The sequence below is a fragment of the Cynoglossus semilaevis genome, chromosome 17, assembly GCF_000523025.1.
Source record: "Cynoglossus semilaevis isolate Cse_v1.0 chromosome 17, Cse_v1.0, whole genome shotgun sequence".
NCBI lineage: Eukaryota > Metazoa > Chordata > Actinopteri > Pleuronectiformes > Cynoglossidae > Cynoglossus > Cynoglossus semilaevis.
This window is the reverse complement of record NC_024323.1, coordinates 1,019,253-1,041,453: the sequence shown is the minus strand read 5'-3', so window position 1 is coordinate 1,041,453 and position 22,201 is coordinate 1,019,253. Positions and strand designations below refer to the sequence as shown.

Below are 22,201 nucleotides of genomic sequence, written 5' to 3'. Positions count from 1 at the left end.
TTATGGCACAGTGGCTGACATTAAAGCCCGCATGGAGTTTGCTAAAAAAAACACCTAAAGGACTCCATGATGGTGAGAAATAAGAATCTCTGGTCTGATGAGACCAAGAACTTTTTGGCCTTGATTCCAAGCGGTATGTGTGGAGAAAACCAGGCACTGCTCATTCCCTGTTCAATACACTCCCAACAGTGAAGCATGGTGGTTGCAGCATCATGCTGTGGGGGTGTTTTTCAGCTGCAGGGACGACTGGTTGCAATTGAAGGAAAGATAAATGCGGCCAAGTACAGAGATATCCTGAATGAAAACCTTCTCCAGAGTGCTCAGGACCTCAGACTGGGCTGAAGGTTCAACTTCCAAAAAGACAATGACCCTGAGCACATAGCTAAAATGACCAAGGAGTGGCTTCACAAAAACTCTGTGACTGTTCTTGAATGGCCCAGCACAAACGCGGCACAAACGATAGAGACTAATTTGGAGTGATTTGGACATGAGGGGGGACTGCGTGACGTCACAGGTCAGAAAAAGTATTTTTTAATAACTCCCAAGCCTTAATAGCACAAACAAAATTTTTTACAACACAAACCAGCATAAACGTAGCATAAACGAACAACATCGCTATTTCAACAATTTGGAAGAAAGGCTGGGGCAGCTTCACGTAGGTTAAAAAAAGTTGGCACCGAAAGACAAGGAATATTTTAATACTGAAGGCCTCATGTCACCATACACGAACTGCTCACACCACCTGCTCACACCACACAAGGTTTCATAAGACGCCGCTGATACACGAACATTGCACTAGACCCGCTTGCTCCATAACCACATAATATTAAATATAGACATATAGTGCATGCTCTGCAGATGTGACTTAGTGACACAACCATACCAAGACCTATTTCTTAGAAGGAATAGATAGACATTGATTCTTGAAAGATACGCTTTAGAACCCACATAGACATTTATTCTTGGAAAATATGTATTATACATTCATTCTTGGAAAATATGTATTGTTGATATAAAAGTATGCACTCGGCGTACTGGAGGAAAATTAGAATTAGAATTTGGCTCTCGATGCGCATCCTGTAACACAAGCATAAAAACCAAGAGCTCTGCAAATAAAGACCGCTTCAATTAGAACCTGATTGCTTCTCTTCATTATCCAATAAAAGAACACGCCGACAACAATACTCATCAGAAAAGAACCCAGAGAAGCCCCACTCATAAAACAGCAAGTCAAACTAGCAAATTCAAATATCAATACTGAGCATCGAAAACCGGCAAAAGTAAACCAAAGCAACAAGGTTATACTGCACTCACTGTTTTCTACTGGCCCCCTGCAGGCTCTTCACCTACTCTTTTAAATAAATCACAGATGAAATTGGACAATACCATTGGCAGAGGAAACTACAAATAATAGTTAATCAACATGCTACATATTTTACATTCATATAGCAGTACTAGTACGGGGCAGTGATGGCTTAGTGGTTAAGGAAGCGGGTTTGGGTCCGGAAGGCTTCCAAGTTACTACTGAGGTGCTCTGAGCATTGCACCGTCCCCACACGCTGCTTCTGGGGTGCTTAAAGTTGCCCACTGCTCACCTTGGTGATGGGTTAAGAGCAGAGCAGAGGCTTAATTTCGTTGTATCCCCGAGTTACAATGACAATAAAGACTTTTTTTTAAAATAAAGACAACCCTACTACCATACACTATTACATTTTAATTCTTCAGCAACACCTCTGACATGTTCTCAACATCCTCGCTCACAACAAACAGATAAATAATGCCACTGCAGCAGGGCTGGGGGTGCATTAGGTGCAGCCCTGTGATGCCACATTGAAACAATAAGAGGGCAAAGTTCACCTTCTCACTGTATGTATCCATATTTTTTGTTACTTTTAGCCCTTTGTTTTTATGTAACTTACTGTCAAGTTTGTGTCATTGAAACATTAAAGCTATGTAAAGTTGGTGTCAAATTCCATGTATGTGCTCATACTTGAACAATAAACCCTATTCTGATTATATGCCGAAGTACAGTATAAAACAATGTCACTATTGGCTTTGTCAGTAGTCATGGTCAGTTTGAAGCTGAATATCTGAACCTTGTGTCTGTTAGATTTCGGTGGTTTTCACATTTGGTTGGGTCTGCAGCAGGAAGCTGATAAGACACCAAATGGCTTTCCCGAGCACACAGTCACATAGCCCCACACATTCAAAGAGAATTTCCCCAAATTCTCTTTACACCAACTTTCTATTTCCTGAGAACAATGGGAGATCTCCCAATCTACCTTCTCACAGGGAACCCCTGAAGCCATCCATTCCTTTTGATCTACATGACCACCTGTGGTTGACTGGACTTCATGGCTTGGTCCACTTCCCTTGTGATAACCCCCCACTCAGCAACAAAAGGTTCTTCCAACACTGCTGAATCATGGAACAGCAGTGCCACATAGTGGCGACTGCAGGCATAACATGATACAACAACAATAATATGATTGGCCACAAGAGGCCTAGCCTCTCTCTTCCATTGGCCTACAAGATTTGAACACACACCCAGAATTTGCATATTAACTACTGTTGTACGAGATTTCCTTGAATACTTCTCCGCTCGTTTATTTTGCTTTATTGTTGGACCTGTTTTGTTTGACGTTTTGCTATTAAAACGAATCGACCATCTACCGGCTGCTTCCACTCCCTGCCTGAAGACACCTCGCACAGCAAGAATCTTTCATGTCCAACAAAACAATGTAATGTTTCAGAAAGCAGAAAGCATTCGTTAGGCCTGAGGCATGTGAACAATGATGTTCTAAAGTGACATACAAATCTACAAGGTTACATTTTACACTCTCAATTATGACTGTTGTAGGCAGAATCCACACTTTCCATCTGAAGGATCTAAGTACAAGACTTGCAATTTCTTCAAGTTTTTCTGAAAGTAAAATTTAAAATGAATTATACTTACTGATCCCCAAATAAACACTAACTAGAGTACCTCAATGAGAATGACTGTAAAAGGTGTGAGTACTTTTTAACTCTGTTTTGTTTGACCGTTTGTCTGAACGGTAGTAATATCCCTTACATGGACTACGAGTCCCATTATACACAACAGTATGCTAAACCATGCTAGTCTAAGGAAGCAGATTTTCTGGAGGTTTAGTGGACCAAGATGTTTTTTTTTCTTTATTTGGTTGATTACAGGCCTAGATCATGGCCTGACAGCATTGTCACCTTTTTTTTTTTCACGTTAAACAGTCACAAACATAGTGGTTTACAGTTTTAGGTCAACTGCACATGCGCACATCGGCCAATTTGCCGCTGCAGACAAGCTATAGTTTTCTGCTACCCCACCGTTAAACAAGGTTAGTTTCTTGTATTTTTAATACTTTATATGACCAGTATGCAATGCATAGGTTTGACAGTCAACTTATTTTAACTGGCCACGTGCATGAGATCATGTCCGAATGCAGTTTGAATAGCTAATACTGCAATTTAACTTCATTTTCATGTAGTCATAAAACTTGCCCCATATAGCCCCCGATTTTTTCAGCTGTTTTAAAACAGTACCTTACTAAATTTGCGTCATTTTCTTGTAGTCATAAAACGTCCTCATGTAGCCTTCAAACTTATGTGTATGCAATTTGAATGTCTAAGAGCGCTGTGATTTTCCAGCTGTTTTAAGACAGTACCTTACTAAATTAGCGCAGGGTTTACAGTATTTCATAAGCTTGTTTACAATTCTCTGATAGTGGCCTAAAGACTTGGATGGAAGTGTAGGGGTCCCTGACATTTGTACATAAAATTAAGTGAAATACTTAATTATATGCACAAATGTCAGGGGCCCATACACTTCCATGAGTTATTGATCGCTATGTTTTGTTTTGTTTTTTTTGGCATATAATCGGTTTATTTCCTTTGTGTGCATTGGAACTACACAAAAATGGAGAAAAGGGCAAATTTCACATAATTTCTAACCATTTTATGAATCTTGTGTGAACTTATATCAGAGTTGCCTTTTTCTCTGAGAGAAATAATTTTAATATATACATTTAATGGAAAAAAGTCACTGATCTTTCATTCTAAAATATCTTACATTGGATGATTTGGGGCTGAAAGTTATATAGCAATGCACATAAACATTTTTAACTTCTGTCTATGATGCTTCTTAGTCATCACAGGGGGGGCAACTTCTTCTGGACAGGACTCATTTTCACATTTTGACCAGGGAAGACAGATGGCTTGAGAGAAGCATAAAATAAGCCATTTTTGTCAACCTGGAAAAAACAACACTCAACAGAGGAGGTGGGCTGAGACACACCCTATCACCCACAAGGTACGTGTTACTTTTGAATGGAAGTTACTTGACATGGTCTATGGATGTACTGTACTTTTGCACTAACAAATATATTGATCATTTTATCAGAAAGCCATATTTTATCCCAATGCCATTGTGGCAAGCTCCCTCTTCTTATACAGAAGAAGTCCTTATACAGCCGGTTTATTGATATGAAATATGAAATTACTTTACTTAAGGTTGTGAACATGGCAGAGAGGTTCCTCACTGTAATTGACCCAAGGTGGAATGAGGTTGCCTACAACAGGAAGATTCTGAGGAACTGACGGTAATATAAAGAATAATTTGCACAGATACATTTTTTCAAGAGAGGAAAAAAAAGCTTAAAAAATATTTTTTATGCTGTTATAGAAACTTCCTGAGGAACAGGTCAAGGGAGGAATCCAAATATGTGTGGACAGTGCACACCATGGACCACAACACACAGATGGATTTCAGCAGTTGTGGGGTTCTAATGTTAAAGGTACTATTTCGATACAAGTTTATGTTTATGTACTTTGACGATTAAGCTAATAGTATTTAATTGTAAAGATTATGTATCAAGAAGAACATGTGTTGTTATGTAGATAATGTAGCAAATCAAGCACATAATTACATTCATATTTCATTTACAGTACGCCGGAAATTTCCTTCTAAGTGGAAACATATCTGATGTGCAGACAACACCAGAAGCTGTCAGTGAACAAAGGATGGACATAGCCTGTATATTATTGGAAAATAGCTAAAAAATGTAAAATAAACCCAAATGTTCTGTATTGTATATTATGATCATTTATTTATCATTTACTATTTGTAAAAATAAACACTTTGCTGAAAAATCCTAGATTAAGCGTGATTATTTTCTGTTTTACAGTATGTGCTGCATTAGGTAACATTTTTACATTCCCTCTGGTTTAAGATGTACATGTAAATGTAAAAAACATAAAGTCCTACCCTAAACCCTGAGAGAACAGATATATTAACAGGGATTTTCTCTTTAGTCTCAAATAATGTGCTACACTCTAAATACAGTCCAAAGTATGTATTTAAAGTGATTTCATGTCTATAGTAATGTGCTACCACTTTGAATAGAGTTAGAAGCACGTATTTTTAGCAATTTCAAACCTATAGGTATGTGCTACCACTTTGAATAGAGTCAGAAGCACGTATTTATAGCGATTTCATGTCTATAGTAATGTGCTATCACTCTAAATAGGGTCAGAAGCACGTATTTATAGCGATTATATACCTATAGTTATGTGCTACCACTCTGAATACACTGTGAAGCACGTATTTATAGCGATTTCATGCCTATTGTAATGTGCTACCACTCTACATAGAGTCAGAAGCACATATTTATTAAGATTTGATGTGTACAGTATAATAATGTTGTACCACCCTGAACACAAATGTCAGATATGTCTATAAATTTACGCTACGGGTAGGAAAAAACTTCAGCCATAGCTATACATTTCTGCTACCGGCCAATGTGCGCATGCGCAGTTGACTCGCATACCAAAAAACTATAGGTAGGAGAAAACTTCAGAACAGCGGCCCTGTATACATCTTCTGAACTGCCGTAACCTCAGTTATTATAATTGACTCGGTCTGCCGTGCTTTTGTACACCTAACTGTATTCTCCATGAATAGACTCTGACATCCATAACCCAGTGATTTCCTGTGCTCTTCCAGCGCAGTAACTTACTTTTTTGCACTTCTAATTGCTAAGCTATAATTTACGAACTCCCGCAAAGGTATCGTACAGTGGGCGTGGCCAATTAGTACGTGAATGTTACGCATTACTGATGTGCAAAACTTGAATGAATGAATTCCTGTTATTAATAAATATGATAATTTATTTAATAATACCAAACCTGCTTAAACCCGCTACGGTTTAGGACAGAAGCCCTGAACAGTGCTAATACCATAAAAATTATCATTAACAATATATTACTAGTTATTACTAATCAAATTTATCAAACTTATTTACAATGGAAATTCCAACGTTACAGGTAAGATATATGGCCTACTAACTACATTATCATCATGAAGGCAGACCTCTAATTGCAGTACGCGATGTTCTCGGATTACTTCAATGCACCAGAATCGAAACGATTTATTGCAACGCAAAACGTTCTACAAATATAAAAACAACACTGTTACGTAAACGGTTGAAAATGATGGGCAGAACAGCTAAACATGAAAACATCGCAAAGCAGCTTACCAGCACCGCTCTCTCCACTTTACTGGCAACCGACATCTTGGGCAGCTCAGAAAGACTCCTCTGCGAATTTTTCATTTTCTGAGAAGAAAGAGCCTTGGCGATAACGTTCCACGACCCTTTACTCTGCTCAAAATGTAGCAGCGGCTATACTAGCACCTTGAAGGACTAAATGTTGCCTTTACAGGCTGTAGGAAAATCCGCCACTACCTAAATGAAATACTGAATTGTTTTATAAAAATAAAACGTTCGGGAATTATGTCGTTGAAATACTTATATTTAAATACATTTTTTAAGAACAATTCAGATTATTGAGTGAAATCGAAAATGTTATATTCGTGACTACGGCGGAAAATTAAAGCAACATTGAGGATAACCAAATATAAAATTACGAGATTAAAGACATAACTGGCAAAAGTGGTCATTCAGCCTAATCAGAGAACACGAATCCCGCGGATGAATTAAGGTACAGTGCATGTTATAAAAGACAACAAACTAGATCACTTTTATGCAAAGTAGAGCAACGACCAAGGCCTCATAAAGGCCTCATAAATCAAGGGAGAAATGATAGTTCGACTTGTGTGTGTGTGACAATAAGCACAGGGCTCTCGTCTCAGTTTTTTCAAGAACTCCAGACACAGGCTCACTTATTATAATTTATCAAACCTATCTTAGGCCACAGAAATTGCATGAACATAAACCTTCGAAAAATGTGTTATAGAAGCGGGCTGATTCCTGCACTGCACTTAACATACGCACAAAACTTAACATATTCTGGCATGATTTTTCTGACATCACGACAAATCTTCTAGGGCTGCATCACCAATTAGATCCACAAATCTATTTGTTAGGAGACGCTACAAAGATTGATGCGCAATTAAGAAAAGCCCACTGGCCTTAAAATTGCCTTAAATTACGTAGCCATTACGTAGAAGTCGAACTCCCAACTTTCTACTGTAAAATGGATTACAGAAATTATACGTTGTGTTCAACTTGAAATAAAATACATGTACATTAATGAATGATCATAATACTTTTGCAGAGACGTGGCAGTCTCTAACATATATGGACACATTACCAACTTCTGAAGCTGACATGTTGTAGGAAGGCTATTAATAGGCCATTTTGTTATCGCTCTCACTGGGAGCGAGTAGAGCAGACACAGGAGAGATAGAGTAGCAGGTAAGCACAGGGGATTTATTAATGAAAAAGTCCAAAGCAATGATGCCAGAGGGAGCTGCAGTGAAGGCAGTGGTGGTGGCCTGGGAACGGCAGAGGAATTCTTGAGTCAGTGGCAACTGTGACAGAGGAGGTGGCCAGCAGAAGCCGTGGTACGGTCCAGATCCACTGAAAAATCATGCCTTTGTTACATCTGTTTGTTACATCTACTGTACTCTCTCTCTCTCTACTGTAACTCTCTGCTGTATCCGTATCACTAGATATCCAGTGATATGGATATCCAGTGATATTCAGGACTTGAGTGATATACCATATCACCCAAGTCCTGGGTTCTCCTCAATGGCTCCTTAGGAGGACCCTATCAAGCTGAAAATAAATCACTTCACTCTGAAAACACAGGCCTACTTACAATGTATATGAATGGGAGGCAGAGCTTTCAGCCAAAAGGCTCCTCAACTTTGGAACCAGCGCTAGGTGTGGGTTCAGGAGGCTGACACCATCTCTTTACTGAAAGTTAGACTTTAAGCCCTCCTTTTTGTATATAAATTCTATATACTGTATGTAGGGCTGGCTCAGTTAAAACTGAGTTATCCCTTACTTAGAAACATATACACATTAATTCATATACACATGTCATGACAATCACCTGGTCTCCTGCTTCTCTCTCCTTGTCACTGTCTGTCAGTACGTATTCAGACCTGACACTTCATTGACCTCTCATTATTCATATTTGTTAATCATAACTAATAATATCTAACTCCAATGATGAAGTTCATCTGTATTTTTGCAGTGTAACAGCTTGTCTATCTATACTCCAGATATTATAGTGTTATATGTGAACTACTCTTCTCTACTTCTTTCCTCCCCCCTCTAGTATCTCCCCAACTTTGCCCTTTCTCTCTTTCACTACTGCATCTGCTAGAGATTTCTTACTGGTAAAGAAAGAGTTTCAGAGTTTTTTCCCCATTTAGGCCATAAGGTGAACCCTATTATCGTTTCATCTCGCTTGAATGTCTGAGAACTGCACGATCTGAACTACATAAAAAAGAAAGGTTTATGTTAAACTTACGGCAAAAAGTTTGTCGCAAAAAATCCTGCACATTGGAGCGGAGGCACGGTTCGACGCGTGATCGTGCCAGTGTTGATTGATGTCAACACTCCGGCAACACGGCTGCCTCAATTGGTTTACTTAACGTTACAGATAGAGAGGAAGTCCCCCAAAAGTCTTCTAAAGCTGGCAAAAAGTGCCGCCTGCACAAAAAACAATGAGGCAAATAGACAATAAGGTGAACTTTCTATGTCATCATGATCAATAAAAGGAAGTAATCAATGACAATCAATAATTTGTTTAGTCATTCGTTAATTTATTCACTCCTAACTAAATACAACACTGATCAATCATAGAAAACAATCTTTATTAAAACATATATACAGATGAACAATATATAAAACAGTACAAAACAGCATAAGAAAAAAAGCATAAGAAAATGCAACCTGAGGCAAAATGCTACACATGACATGTTAGTCTTCACTGTCAGTGTCAGGGCAGTCGTCATCCTCATTCTCCTCAATTTCCTTTATGTTTGCACAGTTGCAACACCTACACAGAAAGACCTACCTGTCTCACTGGCACTCTCCTTGCAGCTGCAGTGTATGACATGCAAAACACTCTCAGGGGCCAGATTTCTTGTCATCCATGTGACATGTAGATTTTCATGTCCGTATCCAGCAGGTGAAGGTGCACCTATACTTTGTTTGACACAGGACCTCATGCCTGCAGCCTGAAAATGTGGCCTTAAGGCCTTAAGGTGAGAGAGAATGTATGTATGACAATCAAGGCTGAACACACAATTGTTCTGAGAGCTGATGACACTTTGGTAATGTTAATGATTCGTGTCCTGTTGCCCGTCCCTGTGAAAAATTATAAGCTGCATGGTAAATTTGTCTGCAGACTTACAGCATGCAGCATGAACAGATTGTACACCCTCCATTACAATCACACAGTGACATTGATCCCTATGTGTTATGCACAAGCCGAGGTTTTTGCCCACTCCTGTAAGGTCTGCATTACGACGTATTTTTCCTTTTTATTGCATATTATGCACATGGCTGGAAGGTCGGGGCCACAGCTCGCAATGGGCAAGTCGGACCTGGGTCTAAGTTTCTTTGTCGTCCTACTCGATGTTAATGCGATGGCCTCACTTAATGAGCGGTCTTTCGTATCCTCTCCTCTCTCACGCCCGAGACGCGTTTTCACTCTTGTCAATAAACCTCTGGTAGCATGTGGGATGGAAAACAGCATTCTCAGGAATGCTTTCAAACTCCAAATCCAGGCAGTGTTTGTAGTTTTCAGCTACGTATCCACACACACCCTTCAACCCGAGCCACCGTTGTAGACTCTTCTTGTACGTAATCCACCGTGCGAGTGTGAAATCCTGAATTTTTTCGTGCTTCACAGCTATGTGCGAATAGCACTGTTTATGTCCTGAAGACTTCGGTTGTTTTTTAACTAATTTTGATGAATTTTCCTCTTCTTCGGAACTACTAGATGAAACTCTGCAGGTAAACATCTTGCTATTCTGTTTACCAAAAGCTGCTATCCTATTGGTGTAGTCCGGTCACGTGTCCACCGTGGCACCTCTCGCGCACCGAAATCGCTAGTTCTGTATAAAATGCCACGTTATTAAAATGGGCAGGGTTTTTTGCGACGAACGTTTTGCTGTAAGCTCAATATAACTCATTTTTTTTATTAACTAAACATTGCGTAGTTCCAAGACCTCGGAGCGGAATTCAATTTCTAAATGACTTTTCGTGGTTCACCTTACGGCCTAATTGTTGCCAAAATGTTTGCTCAGTATGTGCTTAAATTTGTTTTTCAACAATATTATATTTCAACAATATTTAGGACTATATATATTACTAAATTCTCCCTGTTATATGGGATTTACGTGATATTTTAATTTCAATAATATTTAAAAACTATAATGTCAATTTAAAATGTGTTTTGTGAATTTGGGCAATACAAATAAAGTTAATTTGACTTCCAACTATGCTATGTTACGTTTACCATGACACTACTGTAGATTAACCTCTCTATTTAAAGGATTATTAAGAGGCATTAAAGAAGCTCTAAAAAAGTGGTGACAGTAATGGCAGTGCAATAGGCATTAAACAAGTTATCAGTGACGGACTATCCACTCCATGAGACTATAGACAGAGAAGTATATTGCAATATAATATAAAGAAGAAAACACAAACGTATAATGATCAAAGACAAACAATATGTTCATCCATGGGTGTGTTTGATCCCGATCATGGTAGTAGTCTGTCCCTCCGCCCCCACTCACTCTGGCAGCGCGACGTATCAGTTGTAAGATGGCGACGGTGCATTTGAGGATCGGGGACTTGGTGTGGTGAGATAGTATAAACACACATTCTTAATTGTTACGTATGTTTTTAAAAGATGCATAATAATTATCTAACGCCAATTATTCTATTTGTGTGTTTAAATCAAACGTTTGTGTGGTCAATTGATGTACAAACCAAAACAAATAGAGAGACGGCCAACAGCCGTCGTGATCGACTAAAGCAGGCTAACTAGCTAACAAATGGTTCTCATATGTCCCGTAGGTACGTTTGTGTAGCAGCCAGTTTAATATGTTTAACAAAGTGTTCCATTATGAACGCCTGGTCGTGTATTTACTGACGCATGTGTCTTATTGTGGTTTATGAGTTTAGCGATCACAGTAGCTTTCCGCTGAGAGTGGCTTTGCACCCGTCTTCCGCGTTGAGACGACTGTCGTAGTTTTAGGCTGCAATGAGACCAAAATACCCCACACAAGAGGAGTGCAGTTACGTCGTTTTATCTAGTAACGTTGATTTTGTTTGTTTCCTTTACAAAACAAAAATGTATTGCTGTTCTTCCCTTAAAATGTATACAATAACGTCGACAAGTTGTGTTGTGTATATAATCGTTACATTATGTGCGAGTTTCAGAATATCTTAATAGTAGATTTGCTTAACTTGTCGTCTACACCTCGGGGTATACTATAAATATGGATAAGTACAAGGTATTTTGTGTAAATATATGTGGTGGCATATTTACAATAACTTAATACTTTTAACATGCAATAAACCAGTTTAGGTACTATTAAACAGTAAAGCCTGTAAATCTTACAAATTAACATGAAGTTGCTGTAATAACTTTTTTGGATTGAGAACTTAGACATGGCCATAATAATGTGCTAGTCTGTAGTCTCTTATGCAGGAAATTAGATATTTGAATAGTTTATGTTGTTTATCGTTGTTGTTATTGATTATGTCTACAAAAAGTTCTGAAATATCTTTCTTTTTTAATACTTAAGGAATATTTAATCCAGTGGTAAGTTGTTACCAACATTCTAAAGTCAATGATTGGAGTCATGGTTATCATTATCAATAATTATGATTATGTTCTTTTTTCTATATTTCACCATTATAATTATGATTATGTTCTTTTTTCTATTTTTCACCATTTACAATCCCCTCCAAAAGTATTGGAATGGCAAGGTCAATTCCTTTGTTTTCGTTGTATACTGAAGACATTTCAGTTTCAGATCAAAAGACGAATACGAGACAACAGTTCCGAATTTGCAGCTTTTATTTCAAGGTATTGACATCTAGATGTGTTAAACAACTCAGGAGAGAGCACCTATTCTTTGAACCCACCCACTTTTCAAGTGAGCAAAAGTATTGGAACAGACATTAAATTAACTCAAAGTGAATTACATTTAATATTTGGTGACATAACCCTTACTTGCAATATCTGCATCAAGCCTGCGACCCATTGACTTCACCAGGCTGTTGCATTCTTCATTTAAAATTCTGTTCCAGGCCTTTACTGCAGCCTTTTTTAGTTCTTGTTTGTTTCTGGGGGTTTCTCCCTTCAGTCTCCTCTTCAGGAGGAAAAAAAGCTTGCTCTGTTGGGTTAAGGTCCGGTGATTGACTTGGCCAGTCCAAGACCTTTCACTTTTCAATGAAGTCCTTTGTTGTGTTGACAGTGTGTTTTGGGTCATTGTCTTTTTGCATGATGAAGCTTCTACTGATTATTTTGGATGCCTTTTTCTGTAAATTGCCAGACAAAATGGTTTTGTAGACTTCAGAATTCATTGTGCTGCTACCATCATGAGTTACATCATCAATAAAGACAAGTAAGCCCGTTCCAGAAGCAGCCATGCAAGCCCAAGTCATGATATTACCTTCACCATACTTCACAGATGAGCTTGTATGTTGGATCATAAGCAGATCCTTTCTTTCTCCATACCATACCATCACTTTGGTAGAGGTTAATCTTGGTCTCATCGGTCCATAAAACTTTGTTCCAAAACTTTTGTGGCTGATCTCTGTACTCTGTGCAAAATCCAATCTGGCCTTCTGATACTTTTTGCTGATGAGTGATTTGCATCTTGTGTTATGGCCTCTATAGTTCTTCTCTTGAAGTCATCTTCGAACAGTGGATTGTGATACCTTCCCCCTTGCCCTGTGGAGGTTGGCAGTGATGTCAGTGACTGCTGTGTTCGGGTGTTTCTTCACAGCTCTCACAATTCTTCTGTCATCAACTGCTGTTGTTACCCTTGGTCGGCCTGTTCGATGTCTGTTGCTCAGTACACCAGTAGTTTCTTTCTTTTTCAGAACATTCCAAACTGTTTTATTGGCTATGCCCGGTGTTTGTGCAATAGCTCTGATCGATTTTCCCTCTTCTCTCAGCTTCAAAATGGTTTGCTTTTCTCCCATAGACAGCTCTCTGGCCTTCATGTTTGCTTAACAGCAAATACAGTTTTCACAGGTGAAACCCAAAGCCAAAAATAAGAACTACCGTATTTTTCGGACCACACGGCGCACCGCATTATATGGCGCACTATCAATGAACAGAAATATTTTCATACGTAAGGCGCACTGGGTTATAAGGTGCATTAAGCGAAGCAAAACAGTCAGTCAAGCTTGTCCGGATCTCTCTCGTCATTATCCAATAATTAGCTGTTCTGTGATGATTCCGGCTTTTGTGAAACCTATGAGACTGATACTTTAGCCCAGGCATCCATGATCCTCTGGCAGATAGTGGCGTAACTCGTCTTGGTGAATGTGTGTTCGCCTTTTGTCATCCAATGCTCCCATGCAGCTCGCAATTTAACTTTAAACACCCTGTTAACACCAATATTTAGCGGTTGGAATTCTTTGGTTAATCTACCCGGAATGATGGCTAGCCCCGAATTAGTTTGCTTCACTTAGGATTTGACAATATCTGTGAGATGGGTACGCATGGAGTTGCAAATCAATAGGGACGGAGATTTGTGGAAAACAGTAGTGACCTAAGTTGGTCACTGGAGGACGCTGTTGTTGTTGTTCGCCCCTCCCGAGTCAGGCGGTTGTCACTATTTTTGTTCTGGACGATTACCGTATTGTTTGTTTTGATGCTGTTCCTTGCGGAAGTGCGGATGTTGGTTTGCAAAAAGAGCGTGTGTTTTGCCTGTATCGATAGAAACAAATTTTTTTTGACCCCGAAAGAGTCGTCCTGCATCGCACCATACATCGACAATACAAAAACTCAACTCAGAGTCTCCGGGTGTTTGGATGCACGGCGTGGCGTTGCGCAGATTTGGGTTATACAATCATAATGTAACAATAGTTGCTGAGCATCTTCTAATTGTGGTAACAGAGTTAAACGTCATTGTTGGCTCCCAGTGTGCTTCAGTTGTGTGCCATCATGTGTGATGCGCTGTGTGGTTTGGCTTTATAATATCGGTTCAAGCTCAGTAAGCAAACCAGAAGTAATACACAAGGCGCACCAGGTTATAAGGCACACTGTCGATTTTTGAGAAAATTAAAGGCTTTTAAGTGCGCCTTATAGTGCGGAAAATACGGTATTTAATGTTTCAGCAATCAATCTAAAGGGCGGCTGAGCAACTAGAAACACCTATCAGTCACATGTTCCAATACTTTTGCTCACTTGAAAAGTGGGTGGGTTCAAAGAAAAGGTGCTCTGTTGTGAGGTGTTTAACACAGCTCGATGTAAATACCATAAAATAGAAGCCGGAATTCTGAACTTTTGTCTCGTATTCATCTTTTGATCTGAAACCCAAATGTCTTCAGTATACAACAAAAACAAAGGAATTCCGTTCCAATACTTTTGGAGGGGACTGTATGTTACCTGTATTGTCATTCTGAGGCCATGTTTTATGACAGAGAAACAGTTGTTAAAATAATTTAAATGCTGCCCGATGTTACTAGTTGACTAAGTCAGTAGTGAGGTCAGGATTATGGCAAAAAATGACAATCAGGATTATTTTTATCAATATTGAAAACATAATTATTAATAACGAGTATTCATTATGTTAGGTAAATCATATTTTATTGCACTTTTTGTTGTCAGTAAACAGAATTTGAACAAGGCTTTCAATTCTAAATGAAACCTAAAATAAAAAAATAATCATGAATAACAAAATAAAATTGACCTAAGACAAATGGCTAATATAAAATAAATATGCAATTTACTATTTGCTAGAAGGTACAGCAACACCTACCAACTCCTGCTCAAGAAACTGCATAGTTTTTGGGGTTACGCAAGTGTTTTGGAGAAATAATTGCGTATGGCAATAACATATTTTGTCAAATGTTTTTACCATATTTCTGAAGTCCTCCTTGCTCACAGTATAATAATCAATTTCAAGAACATTTATTAATACGTTATGGAATAGTTACATGTATACAGTCTTCCATTTACAACCAGCCCTTCAAGGGGAACTGTATTGCTGATGTGGGCCGCATGGTGAAAACGAGTTTGACACCCGTGCCTTATGACAAACTAGCTTCCCCTCATCTCCAAATGCTGCGGAACCATCACTTTCTGCTTCTGACACTACGTCTCACTCGCACATTAGTGACTTTGCCATTTCCTTCTCAGTCCTTTGCTTCTTGGGGATTTTTCACCCACCAGCACTGAAACTAAAAACCATAAATAAGGAAACTGAGGCCGAAAAAATTGAAACACTAAAAGAAATTTGCATGTTATTGGTAGAGGTTCACTGATTGATCGGCATTGATTTCCTTAATTTTGTGGGGATCGGGCAGTTTCTTTATGTGATTTTTCTATCGATCGTATCTACCTCCACATTGGTCTGAATCTAAGCCACTGCTCTGCCCTGCTCTGCAGTGAAAGGGCAGACTGACAGGCCTGCCCACCAGGTCGCGTGTAACTCTGTATGTTTACTGTTTTCTCTGGGAATAACCCAACTTCATGACTTTGGATTCAGTTATTGACAGGAATTTATAAAATATAGTTTGTCAAATGTTGTATCCATGTATAAGATTTTACAGTGCAATTAAAAGAGAGCAATATATTTGGCTATACATTTTTTAGATATCATGATGCCCATAATTTCACGTATTACACATGAAAACAACTCTTATATAACTTATACAATGTTTGTAATCCCAGCTTTTGTATTGCCTTTCTCTTCTCTCTTTCTCTCCACTCTCATACACACACTGTGCTCGGTCTCATCACACCTCCGTACTTCCCTCCCATACCGTAAACAGTTAACCCATTCGTTACATGTGTGTGTATATATATATATAGATATACATATCTATATATATAATTTATTATATATATGTTTTATTGTTAAATCTCTAGCAGAAAAATAAAGTCAGAACAGAATATCCTACCTATTAGTATTATTATTTCTTTTTTTTTTTTTTGAGGCACTCTCTTGCAGCATCTTACAGAACATGTCAGACAACAAAGGTGCCTGCTCCTCATCTGGCACACTGCTCTCCTCCTGCGCTGTGCTCTTCTCCGTCTCCAAGTGGATTCTCCGCGTCCATCGCGGCCCAGATCATTTCTTGTGCATAATGATCTTTTTAACGTGGATCACTTACAGTCGTGACAAGTACAGGGGATCCGAATAGATCTCAGTAAAACGTGCTGACAGAGGGGGTGAAAAGAGTGTACTTTTGTATGGTGTAGTTTCCACCCACTCTTGAAATTTCAGCATTACACATTTTGGAAATCGATATCCGTGGGTCTTTCTCAGATATATTGAAATGCGTCCACACTGCAGACATGTTGGCACTTATGGAAAGCCGTTTAACATTGAAACACTAAGCTGGATATGTATTGCCGATATCTCTAACGCAGTTTTGCCTAGTCAAAAAGAGAATTTTGGATATTTGACAAGCCTGCAGTAGCCGCGGTTTTTGCTTGCATCATCATAACTTCCTGTTTTGGTCATGTTGTTTCTTTTGGCCGAAAACTGAAAATGCTAAAAATTCTTCGCATCTATATTTAATGTCCATGTTGAGATTAACATCATAGGGAGTAGAGTAATTGACTCAATTTCAATTTAGTACATAAATCCAGTTACCAAGGACTTTATTTTGAAAGTGGTTGAACTTGTGATTTGACTGCATGTGCTTTCATTAAAAGAAAATCAGAATTGCACAGCCTGGAGATGGTTGGTGTAACATTAGAGGAGGCAGAGAATAGGTTAAGTTGGAGGGAAACCATCCAGGGTTGGCAACACTTTAAGGAAAAACTGGAAGAAGAAAATAGTAAATTTATATTGCCATCAATCTTTTCTGTTTTCCTGTTCTAGTTGTGTTTAAGGAAATTAATCTCAATTGGAGTAATCATACTTTTGTGTTTTTAAACAACTGTTCCAATTGTATATTATGCAACATGAAAGGCCTCTTAAAGCGAGCAATTGGGTCTTATTCCTTACAAAATATTTTTATTCAAACTCTTTTATTACATCAAACAAACAAAGCTTAAAAACCTTGGCAAACAGTGTTACCTGAGCTGTGCTGTATTCTACTAAGCGGGACTTATACAGTAGCAGAGAAATTCGAAATAGATAGACTTTGGTGACATGAATTACAGGGGTTCTGCCAGAAAAACATGGCACTCTGCAATGTGACAGCAGGTTTTCAATTTATTGGACAAATGTTTGAAATTCCAGTCAAATCTGTTTTTTTCTTAAAACGTAAATGTAGGATGTATAAGAAGTTATATAAAAATGTATCATCATTTTTTTATTGAAAAGTAGGCCTGCTTGATTAATCAAATTCTAATCATAATCACAATTTTGGCCGCCCAGTTGAAAGTGAATGGAAAGATGTCAAGATATTAACATTTAAAAACAGTGCATTCACTGCATGTGAAATCAAACACTTTCTCCACAAATAGTCAGCCAACCACAGGGGGCGAGCAAAAGCTGCCTAATTAGGAAGTGAGCAAGTGGATCGTGCATCATTTGTTCAGTGACTAATGTGAGAATGAGGCATAATGTCAGGAGCAGAAGGTGATGGTACCGCAGCATTTTGAGATGAGGACGAGTTTGTACCTCGTAAGAACAACATCCACTGTCAAGAGGTTTTTGGATTTAGATTGAATGACGCTAACCAAAGTGTGCCGTAGTGTTCTAAGTCATAACCCCACTGTGCAATGCCACCTCACTCAATCTGTTCTTATTAGCGGCAAAGTGCTGGAAGATAACACTGGCCGTGGCATATTGCATTTTTAAAGAAATCCTGCCACTCCATTTTTAGGAAATGGTGGGTTTCTATTAACGAATGAAAACAGTGGAACCAAGATAGAGTTTAGGGTCTAAGAACATTCATGTGAAAATATGCACTAATGTGTGACATTCCAGTGATAGGATAATTTGCACAGACCCATTTTTATTAAACTTAATAATAAATCACTGTTGTGACTCAATTTTCCTATTTGATTTTGATGTCTCTGTGCATTGTGCAACAAGAGTCATTATTAAACGTTTAATGTTTAGACATTTCAAACATGGCAGATTTGTCACTAATCACATCTTACTTTCTTAACCTATTAGAATAAAGAAGTAAGTTTGATTGATGATTTGTAAGTATAATTGTAGAACACACGGTAACTGATTTAGAGTTGCAGGTACTAATCATTATCTGCAAAAAGTAATCAGAATTTTTTTTTTTTGCCAATATTGCCCAACCCTGGCCTTCGCTAAGGTTGTAACAATAATAGGGCTGTAATCAACTCAAGAAAGTCTGGGTCGACTATACTGGTGAAAATTTCAACTAAAAATCGACCAGTTTGGTGCGGGGGCTGTGCAGTACTTGGCAGCCTTGGCCACCTAAATTAATTATAGAAGAACATAAAGATTAATAGTCTTAGTCTTATATGAAAGCGGTTTTGAGTCTGTCGGCTCTGAAAGTGTTTTGCATTACATGCGTGTGCGCAACATCGTAGCCCATGATTTTCAAAAATGTACTGTCATCTAGTGATATCAGCACAAGAACTTTGTTTTTGCTCTGTGCATGTCCTCGCACATAGCAAGACTGAAAATAGAAGCTCAGCTTTGCAGTAGAGACACGAATATTACTAAATATTGACTTAAAACTTGTGCTCTTAAGAATATAATGATATAAAAAACAGCTCAAGGTGAATGCAGAAGTGAAAAAGTGTATAACTGAAAAATAAAGCATTTGGATGATAGAGGTGGCTTAACCTCCAGTGTGGTATGGCTATATCTGTGGGATACTGCCGTTGATGCATGTGAGTAGGCCTGCAGTTATTAAAATGATTATTAGACTAAAACACTAAAATATGCTAATTCTGATTCAAAGCAACATGACGCAGACAAGTTAGTTTACTGTTTTTATTTTATATGCCATGTTCATAGTCGAACTGTGATATGCAAAGTGATGCTTGCATACTTTGCCTTCAACTTTTTGTCATTAACTATTTTTGTAAAATGCTACCAGACTGTTGATGCCCTTGACATGGTAGAGGAGAACTGAATGTAAATAAATATTCAACAAGCCACAGGACTTAGGCCTTGTAGTATGTTGTATGTTCTTCAATATGTCTGTCTGTGGATTGGGCAGATCTACAGTAGTGAAAACAAGGGGAATGTTCTAAAGACAGGCTGTTATCTGCGAAACAGGGGTACTCTGAAAATTCTGTTATTAGCACTTGGTACTTTATTCCTGATGAAATTAACACTCCAAAAATAATCTCATAATCTTGGTCGAGCTAGAATTTATCGATCGATAATTAACCAGTGAGATTACAGCCCTAAAAAAAGATGTAAACATGAATCTGTGTAATTGATATAAAATATAAAAAAATATATATAAGAAAAAAACCTCCACAGCATTCTTTAGAAAAATAAACATTAAAAGTTCATAGTTAATTAACTTATGTCAAAGCAAAATACCCAGCAAATATGTCACATCCAATGGTGATATTGCATTGTTTTGGGGAAAAGCTGCAAATCTTAAGTAGTCAGTAATGTGACTGGCTTACACTATAAGAATTCTGTGTAATTGCTGTCTTTTCAATTGCTTATCAATCAGTTGTGACGTGGTATTATAATTTTTGTCATCAATATCACAACCTAATATACCCTTTCATTTAGGGGGAAGCTTGGCCGTTATCCACCGTGGCCAGGAAAGGTAAACAATCAAGATTCGACAAATACATGTTTAATAAATTCAGCTACTTTGAATTATTTTTCATTAAACGTCTCTCTTTTTTCAGATAGTAAGTCCTCCAAAAGATCTAAAGAAACCTAGAGGCAAAAAATGCCATTTTGTAAAGTTCTTTGGAACAGAAGACCAGTAAGTTTTCACTGAATTCACAGATTCACAGGGACCCTACAGTCTTCCTTGTACCCTGAATGTAAAAGATGGTTCTCCTTGTAATTGTCTAGTGCCTGGATCAAAGTAGAACAGCTGAAGCCCTACCATGTCCACAAAGAAGAGATGATTAAAATCAATAAAGGAAAACGCTTTCAGCAGGCAGTTGATGCAGTGGAAGACTTCCTGAAGAAGTCAAAGGGAAAGGAACAGGTGGGCAGCAGCGATGTTAGACAACTAAACTATTACTATTACTATACATAAGATGTCACCTTCTTTCATCCAAATGTCAACACTGTATACATACATCATGAAGATGTCACCTTCTTTCATCCAAATGTGCAAGTCAACACTGTATACATACATCATATATTAATAAAAATAATAATTCTAATAAGTAAGAAGAATTATAATAAGTTCTTATTTCAATAGTAGTGAATAAGCCCAAGTAAATACAAAATTAATTATACAAGTGCAAGTGGTTTTTAGGGGCTGTTGCACCTTGTACTGTTCTAGGGTCGGTTGTGTACAGAGATCCAAACTGATTTTTTGAATAGGGAGAATGATGAGTGAATTCATTCAGTCACTTTGCCACGCCCATATCATTCATCTTTGTTTCGAGAACTTTTGAGCCACAGTTTAAAAAGCATTTTGCAAAGTTGAAGCTGATTATATTAACATTACGAATGTTTCAGCAGTGAGAACAGATTTTGTTTAATAGCAGCATCTTGTCTACAATTGAATGGATGCCATAAGTACATTCAAATATAAACAAGTAGATAGATCGATAGAAAGAAAGAAAGCACTTTATTAATTCCTGTGGAGTTGCCCTTGGCAAATTTAGGCTCCAGCAGCATTAGAGCACCAAAACAACACGAATAGGTAAAATACAATCATGAGTAGCAGCACACTCTCAAAGAATACGAGAAACCTGAACAGTGGATGTACTATAAGAAGATTAGTAGATTAGTCGGTTAATAGTAGTAGATAGATAGATTAGTGTTCCTAGTAGTAGGTAATATAATTCATATAATAAATGTAAATTGTACTTCTGGATGTAGTGTGGAATAAGTGGAAAACACTAAATTGTACTACTTGGTGTTCTGGTTTCTCTCTCTCTCTCACGCTCTCTCTCTCTCTAAATGAATCAAATATTTCATCTTGCCAGCCTTAATTTCTTGAAAGTGTCTTGTTAGGAATGGTATTTTTATTCTATTTTACTTTTTGCCAATATGCCATATCTGTCATTTTCCACTCTTTTTATTTTTCGTTTCAGTACTAATTAAAAGACTAAAAGTAATTCAAAAACAAATACAAAACTTTCTCTAGTGCTGGATCAATAAAGTTCCACCTTAACCTTAATTCCCACACTGACACAGTGGTTAACCCCAGACACATGGAATTCTAAGCGCAATCTCCATATTACAATCACTTACAATAAAGATACAGGATGCCTTTTTATTTCCAGTATATGAATCATCTATATTACCAAGATGTTATTAATTATAGTTTTGTATATATTTCATTTTCTCAGAGTGGCAATAGCAAAGGAGACTCAAAAGGAAAAAGAACACCACATAAACCTCTAAAAATATTGGAGGAGGACGATGAGGATTTTGGAGCGCTAAAAGACCCTGAAAAGGTAAGTCAGAAATGTATTAACAAAAACACGAAAAACTCGATAATTTTTTTAATTTGCTGGATATTTCAACGAGACAAGACAATGGCCATATTTGGTTCCTAATCTTATATATATATATATATATATATATATATATAATATATATATATATATAATATATATATATATATAT

The 22,201-nt window shown here is 37.8% G+C and overlaps 2 protein-coding genes and 1 long non-coding RNA gene across 3 annotated transcripts in view; 2 read left to right on the top strand and 1 right to left on the bottom strand.

Moving 5' to 3' along the window:
- rogdi (rogdi atypical leucine zipper) overlaps positions 1-6,886 on the bottom strand; it is a 40,038-nt gene extending 33,152 nt beyond the window's left edge. The window contains exon 1 of the mRNA XM_017040705.2: positions 6,549-6,886. Within this exon, the coding sequence (XP_016896194.1) occupies positions 6,549-6,623 (75 nt within the window). The 5' untranslated portion in view covers positions 6,624-6,886. The remainder of the gene's footprint in view (positions 1-6,548) is intronic.
- LOC112488410 (uncharacterized) lies at positions 4,753-5,069 on the top strand. Its single transcript, XR_003052425.1, has 2 exons — positions 4,753-4,808; positions 4,960-5,069. It is a non-coding gene; the product is annotated as an uncharacterized LOC112488410 (long non-coding RNA).
- Positions 6,887-10,995: 4,109 nt separating the features above from the next.
- The window catches only part of glyr1 (glyoxylate reductase 1 homolog (Arabidopsis)), a 29,757-nt gene continuing 18,551 nt past the window's right edge, over positions 10,996-22,201 (top strand). Inside the window, exons 1-5 of the mRNA XM_008329187.3 lie at positions 10,996-11,137; positions 20,168-20,204; positions 20,290-20,369; positions 20,462-20,600; positions 21,922-22,029. Of these exons, the coding sequence (XP_008327409.1) occupies positions 11,100-11,137; positions 20,168-20,204; positions 20,290-20,369; positions 20,462-20,600; positions 21,922-22,029 (402 nt within the window). The 5' untranslated portion in view covers positions 10,996-11,099. The remainder of the gene's footprint in view (positions 11,138-20,167; positions 20,205-20,289; positions 20,370-20,461; positions 20,601-21,921; positions 22,030-22,201) is intronic.